The sequence below is a fragment of the Anopheles coluzzii genome, chromosome 2 (assembly GCF_943734685.1).
Source record: "Anopheles coluzzii chromosome 2, AcolN3, whole genome shotgun sequence".
Taxonomy (NCBI): Eukaryota; Metazoa; Arthropoda; class Insecta; order Diptera; family Culicidae; genus Anopheles; species Anopheles coluzzii.
Window position 1 is genome coordinate 116,165,731 of NC_064670.1, and position 8,012 is coordinate 116,173,742.

General features: G+C 48.4%; 1 protein-coding gene across 1 annotated transcript; it reads left to right on the forward strand.

Moving 5' to 3' along the window:
- The first annotated feature begins 206 nt into the window (after positions 1 to 206).
- Positions 207 to 4,642, forward strand: LOC125908430 (uncharacterized). The gene is made up of 2 exons (XM_049611197.1): positions 207 to 356; positions 3,979 to 4,642. The coding sequence occupies exons 1-2, from the start codon at positions 207 to 209 to the stop codon at positions 4,246 to 4,248; spliced, it is 420 nt and encodes a 139-aa protein (XP_049467154.1). The 3' UTR covers positions 4,249 to 4,642.
- Positions 4,643 to 8,012: the final 3,370 nt, after the last annotated feature.

The following is an 8,012-nucleotide window of genomic DNA, read 5'->3' on the forward strand; positions in this document are numbered from 1 at the left end:
CATTCCCGGGTGGGCCAAGACTGACAGCTCAATTAACTTTTCCATCAGAGGGACTTCTGCTCAATCAAGCGTAAAGTTGTGATTTTCTTTGTAGCGGGAGCGCAGAACCATGCAGCAGGATGCGTGAGCAGAGCAGGTGAGTGTATTTGTGTGTCCTGTCAGCTGGTTGCTATACGCCCCGGTTGCTAGGACTCCACTGTGCAGTCATGCGTGGTGGGAAAACGGCCCCTGTCACTGTCAGGCTCCTGGTAGCAGGGAAGGGAAAACTCCGAGCAGCGAGCATTCTCAATAGTGGTGATAGTGGGACGCTGCTCCCCATCCACGATACAAATGATATCAAATCACGAATACGCTTGGTAAGTCCGCCCCACTAATTGGAGCGATTTTGGGACTTCAATGTTCACTGAGGCAGAAAGCTGGAGACACCATGGCCGGGAGAGCATGCCCGGTAAGGAGGTCGCCGTTTGAGGCTGGCGTAGACACGCGACGAAGGCTTGGGTTGGAAAATGGGGTGCCCCAAGCATACTTTATTGACTTCAACCTGCCCAGCAGTAGCGGCCGCGTATGACATCCTGGTGCGGTGAAAATCAAATTATTCACGGTTCGCTGCATCTGATCGCTGCCGATGCCCTTTCAAATCGTGCCCAAACCCCTCCCGGCCATGTCCGGGTTGGCTGTGTCCGGGTTCGGGCGTGTACCCCTCCCCCGCCTGCCGTGCATCCGTACAGACAATTGGCCCGCAGGTCCAATTTCTCCAAGCGCCGTTTCCACGCCAAGGCTGTTATCACGTGCTCCGGTCTTTAACGGGGGGACGCTTTCTCCATTCTCTCGCTTTTTTGTTCGGAGGGAGGGCGCATGCGTGCAGCGGCCGAATGACAAGTGCGCCCTTGCCTGTACGCTGGTGGCAAACCGCCTGCCAGACCGGGTGGAGCCGTTTTCGCACGGCTGTGATTCGATTGTGCAGTGGAATGGAGCGAAATTTATCGGCCACAGCTGACTGAGCTGGAAGATTTCGATGCCGTTTTTCCTAATCAAACGGGCAAACGGGGCGCGCCCGAGCGCACTAATTCGTTCGGTGCAATCAAGCGTGAAAGATAGAATTTTCCGGCGCCAGGAATGCATACGTGGGAGTAGGTTGTTTTATGAGTTTTCCCCTTCACTGAATTTTCCTTACGCCCGGGGTCTCCCGTGTTCGGTCATGCGTAAAAGATGGAAAACTATTCCTCACCACCAACGCAGCACGGGTGTTGCGTTTCTTCTAGATTCGTTTTGTGTCGGTGTGTGTGTGTATGGGGGATTTTCCACGGGAAAACCAAACTGATAGGGCTTAACTCCCTGAGGATTTGATGTGTCCGTAATTTGGAAATTTTCCACTGCAAATTGTTCAGTCAAGCGTGAAAAGTAGAATTTCCCCGTGCAAAGAGCGCAGCAACGAGTGGAGGATGTTTCTTATCGGTGTAGAAGGACTCCCTGTTCAGTCATGCGTACAGCAAGTAAGAAAACAGCTGATTCGTATCGAAGTGTTGGTGCAAGTAAAATATTCAATAATGCGTTACTGTTCGCAATCAAAGTCATGTTTTACCTTAAAATGTATATATTTTTTAATATTTGTTTTGGTCTTTTTTATGTTTCATTATGGTCTCTAAGGCTCCTCAGTAAACTCTAACATCATTAATCATCATTTTAATTTGTCATCAAAAAGGTTCTTTCAAGTGCAGCCCCTCCAGAGTTAAAAAGCCGTCAAAAAGATACAAATCTATGAGGCAATCTAAAACTTCTTAATGAGCTTAAAATGCTGCCCGAAACTAAGCCTCTCTTCTTATGAACAGCTGCTAACTAGCGATACTTAGTTGTCGCGCGGCACTATAAATCTTCCAATTTTTGAAACAAACCCTCGCTCCCGTGAAGGTCGTTACCTACCCTCTCCCTGTAGCTGACTGTAGCTGTGTCGTTACACCGATCTAGATCGTGGCGGCAAGAAAAGAGAGCGTACGCAAACGAACAACACCGCCAGCGAGGTGTCAATGTTTACAGCACAGGTTTTAGAAGGGCAGAGACTGTATACCTCAGCCCCCCCCCCCCCCCCCCACAGGACGCATGCGCACGGACCACTTCCGCACCATAAGGTTCGATGATTTTCTCATGGCATTGTCTAATGAAGCGGAACAGTTGCGATTCGGAGCGAGCAGGGTCGCATAACCCAAAACCCGGTAGACTGTTACTGCTTGGGTCCTCAAATACTAATCGGGTTGAATCACGGTAAAAGAAAAGGGACAAGGAATGAACCTACAAGCATTGCCAGAGTAAGCAAGCACAGAAAGAAGCAAAAAGAGTAAAATTGCGCACCAAAAAAGCCCGATAATCGTTTAATCGTGTGCTCAGTGATGCGAAAAATTCGATTCCACACCGATCAGGCACCCAGGACTGGGCAGGAAGTGTGCCGGAGAGTGTGAGTATGTGTGTTTTTCTTTCCGATTTTCCATTGAGACTCCGGATTGTTCAGTCATGCGTAAAAGGGACCTTTTAACCCCTCGCGTGGAACGGAAACATTCCGGCGCTATGTATGCGGAACTGTCAGTGTGTATGTGTGTTTGTTGGTGATAGACCTCGTTTAGTGGGGGGAAGTACACGAATGATAGTGGAACTTTTCGCCGCGATGTCTGTGGGTGTTATCACTGGGGTGGGGACTGTTGGATTCAATTAAAATATGGCCGGCGTGGCGTGTTTGGAGCCCCACGATAACGATGTGTTTGTGCGTTCGGGTTCACTGGAGCATGAATTATGATTTCGTTTTACCAGGGAAGCAGGTGTTTTGAGGGATGGACTTTAAAAATGAGCATTGAAGTGGAAATGTGTGTTTAGTGCCACTTTGAAGGGAGAATTTTTGCGGAATCTTACGGCAATTTTAAGAGCTGTTTTTGATAATAATTCCATTTATTCATTTTAAAACAATAATTTCCCGTGTTTGGGAGCAGCGAAATCAAATTCGAATTACTCAACCGAGCAGAAAACAATCCCTTTGCTTCCTTTTACTGCAGTTTCCTTGTTGCTCCACGGAAGTGGGCGTCCGCTTTCCAACAGCTAAACACACTAATCGACACGAAGTGAATGTGCTCCAGCCTTTTGATTGCTCACTCTGCCTGACACCTTTCGCCCAGCGCTCAGCCAATGTTCCTGAAATTTGGTGTTGGTATTTTGATTTCCTCCATTCCAATTCCTATTAAAGGTTTACTAAATTGCAGTGCGTGTATTTAAAAAGTGCGCACGAGCATAGCAAACACGCTGTCGTGCTGACTATCTGTGTATGACTTTGTTGCACATTACATCGTTTAGTGAGCAATTGCTGGGTAATGAGGCGTTGCAGTGATAAGCGTGAATCGGAATGAATAAACACTTGAGCTATTTTGTGTTCGTAAAAAAACCGGGTTCAGGAAAGCGAATGGAATTTGAACTGATTTCGATGAACGTACGCTTACAGTGGCAACACAGCCGGACACGAACCATCATTAGCATCTTGCACGGCTCATTCCAACCACTCCTGTTGAAACGGTCAACCATCTGATTGAATTTCTAGCTCACCTTAAGATGCCGTCGTGGCGCACGGTCAGCCTACGGTGACTGCTGCCACTGTTGGTTTGTACTTGACATTGCCCAGGGCTGCTCCCAGGCACAGATCAAATAACTGCACAAGGCTTGCGCTTTGAGCGATCGAGAATGTTCTCGGTGTTGTTTGCTCAACTGGGTGCAATCACGCCAGCTGAACGCATTGCACAGCAGGTAGTTTCTAGCCAAGAAATAGTTCAGTATGACTCTTGATCTTGACGATCTTGTGTGAGATTAAAGGCACACACACAGGAAAGAACGGTGAAAATGAAAGGATTATGTATTCTTTTATTTTTCGTAGCTACGCTCGTTTTGGTGAGATTAAAATGTATTCAATAAGGAATAGTAACCTTGAAGAATTGATTCATTTTTCAGGTGTCCAGTGCTCCAGCTGAACCAAACCAAACACCAGTCTCGAAAGCGATCGCCCTCATCCACCACCTATCGTACCTGATCGACTACTTGGTGCAGTTCGTCCTGGGAAGCGGGAATGACCGCAAAACACCACCGGAAGCGGCCGACTACTATCAGACCGCACTGGTAGAGGGCAAAAATCCAGCGAGCAAAGATGAGGCCGGTCTAAAGCCGGATAATGCACGCGCTCGGCAGGAAACGGAAATTATACACAAAATGATGAAGGTTTAAGTGTGTGCCATGCTCACACTCAGTGCTGTAAAGACTACCGCGCATTCATTGAACTCTAAGACAGGGTGTGATCGTTTGCATCTCTCTTGCCAATTCATGATGATGACAAAACCTAAATCGATGCCGTACAAACACCTGTGTGTGTGTGGGCAGTGTGGTGGAAATTTTTAATAACCATAACCCCAATAGATCACCGGGGCAGATTTGTGTTGGTTTCAATCCTTGACATGATTGCAACGGTGCCGTGCTGTGACATCGACAGCCCATCGTCACCACGCAAATCGATCGCTGACCATCGTCGTATCTGAAGTTTTGGACCGGCGACTCCAAGGGAGAAGGTTCATTAGTATGCTCAGCCGATCATTAAGCGTTGACTGCGGCGTGCTGTGGACCAGCACGGGCAGGTTTATTGGTCTCACTGGATTGTTTTCACGATCCATAAGATTGAGCTGCATTAGTATCGCGAGCTCAGATGAAGCAATGACAGTGGAAACAAAAAAATACAACAAATCATTTCTAACGCTTACGTTGATGTTTACGGGTCACACCTACCAAGCGTCTACCTTCCAAGAACTGGAGTACGGGCCAGTTTTTCGGCAGTTTGTTGGCGGCTGCTTAAAATTAATTGCACGCAGTCGTGGTGTGATTGCAATGTGAACGGTTTTTTTGTTGTCTCTGAACGGGGTTTGTATTCGAAGAATAAGAACAATATGCTACAATTTGGTTTCTCTTTGGTGCGTGGCGTTCTCTCGGCCAAACCCCTCCCTACAGCGGGCACACAAAGACCCTGATGGAGAGAGAGGGTGGGTTCGGTTCACGTCATTCTGCTTTCGAACCCGGCTGCCCGCCAAGGTGATCCAGTTCCCGCTCATGCGATCGATTCGTGTTCCATGCTCTAAGACCGAGCGCGCGAGAGCCACACCACGTCCATTCTTACCTTCAACGGCGCACGGAGCAGCGTCCGGAGGGTGTGTGTGTGCGCATGGCGGTGGTGCACACTGCCGTGGCTTTGTGCAGGTTTGCCTTTTTTTTCTCGTTCCCCATTTGCCACGCTTAGCATTGCGCACTTGCGCGTACAGGGCAACTTTTACGCTTTTGTTCTCCACGCGAATTCAGATCCCACCCCGTGCGAGGGGCGACAAAAGCATTCACTTCGGACCTGCAGGGGCAGTCCGGTTTGGGGCTAGCAGAACACAGGTCTCGGGCTCTCCCAGCCGCGCACGCACTTGGCAACAGACGTTTGGCGCGATTGCGTAGATAGGCTCGAACTGCAGCAGCAGCAGCAGCAGCAGCAGCAGCAGCTTTTTATCATGCCCGTATTGCCCCTTACCGCGAAACACTACCTGCTGCCATTTCATGCCACGGGGTGCGACCTTTCGGGGGGGGCTGGGATTACAAGGTCTTCCGCCAGCTCCGCACAGTGCCGCGGAACCGAAGTGCCGCCGCCAGGGAGTGACATTTCACCAAGTACCGAGAACGGAAATGGTAAAGCAGGTAGCGATATTCGGTCGTAGGCAACAGCAAAAAAAGCGACAAACTATCAGGGCGGGAAGGGTGGACTGAAAAACTTACAGGAAGTTAAAGAGCAACAGCACACGCAGCGATCGCTCTTCGATCGTTCGTGTTTCCGATCAGCTAGAACGAGTGAATCGTAATGGCGAAACATACATTTAGCCAGCACAGTGGTGGCCTGTGTGGGCTTCTGTTCTTCTGGCTGAATGTCAACTATTGGCGGAGGCATTGATTTAGGGGTTTCGCTTGTTTTCTGCCAGTTTGCCAATCGCAGCTTCCTTCGCAGGAAGACCTTTCAAACTGCATTTACCGAGAGACCTTTGTACACAGCGATCGAACGCGAAAAGGCGAAGGCATCTGCACCGGGCTGTAGGATCGCGTGCGCCTTGTTTACTTACGAGCGGATCTGTCAAACGTGTCATGATGACAGTTAGTAAACATCAATTAAGCCACGCAAGCGTCAAATGTCAATAACCGCGCATTTATGAACGGTACGCGCGCGACAACACGGTGATGCTTTTCTAATCGTTTGACCTTCAGCTGTGTAGGTTTTAGTGACGGTCTCGTGCATTGTGCGTGCTTGTCCCGTGCTTACTGACACTGTAATTTGGTTTCCAAACACACAAACCCTGTCACAGACAGGTGCGATTGATGCAATGGGCATTGTGTGTGTGGCTATTAATTTTTTTTTTAACAGAAATGGAATGATGTTCGGTTGATGGAAGACCTGTAATACTTGTCAAAGTTACAGGTTGGCTTGTTGGTTTAATTACTACAAGGTCAAAGAGGAATCTATCAAAAGTGACCAATTATTGGAATGATTCATGTTGCAGCGTGGTTGATCAACGTTTGCCAAACAAATTGAATTAAAGCGTGTTGTATAAAGAAAATATTCTTCATGGTAAAAAAATGCTTCAGACCTTTTATCTTTTGCATTCAACCTTTTCGACACAAATTTTCAAATTGTGGTTGAACCTTTTTCACCAACGCCTTATACGACTGAGTGGTTTGTTTTGAAGCACAAACTCCTAATTCCACTCCAGATCGTAACGCAATCGCTGCACGCGTGTAACTGTTTTGACTGCGAAACCCGCTGTGGTTGCCCAAGTGTCGCCCAAGTGTCTTTCATGCGTAGTTTTGTTTGTCGAGTTTGACCAGTTTGTGCGTGGAAACCGGTCGGTCTGCCATATGATTAAGTATTCATTGACCTCCCCGGCCGCGAGCAGACATAGAGGAGCGAGCGGGGTAGACCGTTTTCGTTGTCGTTCGCTGTAAACATCAGATGAAGACGGTACCTTAATCGTGCTGGCGCTGGGCTCTGCTCACAAACACCAACGCTGCCCGGAGAAAAAAAAAGGTCGAATGATTTCAGACGATCTTTTACTACGCCCTTGGACCACTGATTTTCGAACACCGTGCTCACATTAGCATTCGATTGATCTTTCCACGCGCGTTGGTTTGTGGCGTTTAGCGTGACGTTCAGACACGGCCGGTTGCTGGAGTAGTTTTGCAACGAAAAATTGATCAGAAATGGTGAAGTACGGTGTGAAAGAGAAAACAACACGTCTGTTTCGAATCGTCCTCGTACCTGGACGATCCACTTTCATTCTTTAAAGGGCTTAATTATTTTTTCCTCCCCAAAACCGGCTCTATTACTTCATCTCACCGAAAAAAACCTAAACGAGAATGAAAAATTGGCGTTAAAAATCGCTCTCATTTAATGCCCCATCATCATGATCGATTGAATCGATCACGGTTCGTTCGTTCGTTCCCGTTCGATCGTGTGTGTGTGTGTGTATCGAGAGAGAAAGAAACCGCAACCACTCGATGCCATAATGCTGATGGATTTCTCCTTCCCGTATGATAATATGGTACGCATTCCCACTTCGGAAGCGATGCCGGCCGAACGCAACACAGCTTCCCAAAAATGGCCACGGCACGTTTGCTGGTTACGTTACCGGTTGCGCGCTACGCGCTCACGAACGCTTCTCCCCCAACGCCTCCGTACACCCCCAACGCGAGAGCCACTTTCTTCCTGTCCGAGCGGTGACTATTAATTACAGCTGGGAGTGGAAAAGACAACGCCAACGACACAACACCCCAAAACACGATCTTCGCCGCATGGAGCAAGCATCGATGTAGTGTTGCAGGTTCGTGGCAGGTTCGTCACTTATTACATCGTTATCGTTGAAGTCACTCGGCCGAAAATGTGTTTCAGTGTGAGGAGCCAGGTTCCAGAAAGAAAACAGGGG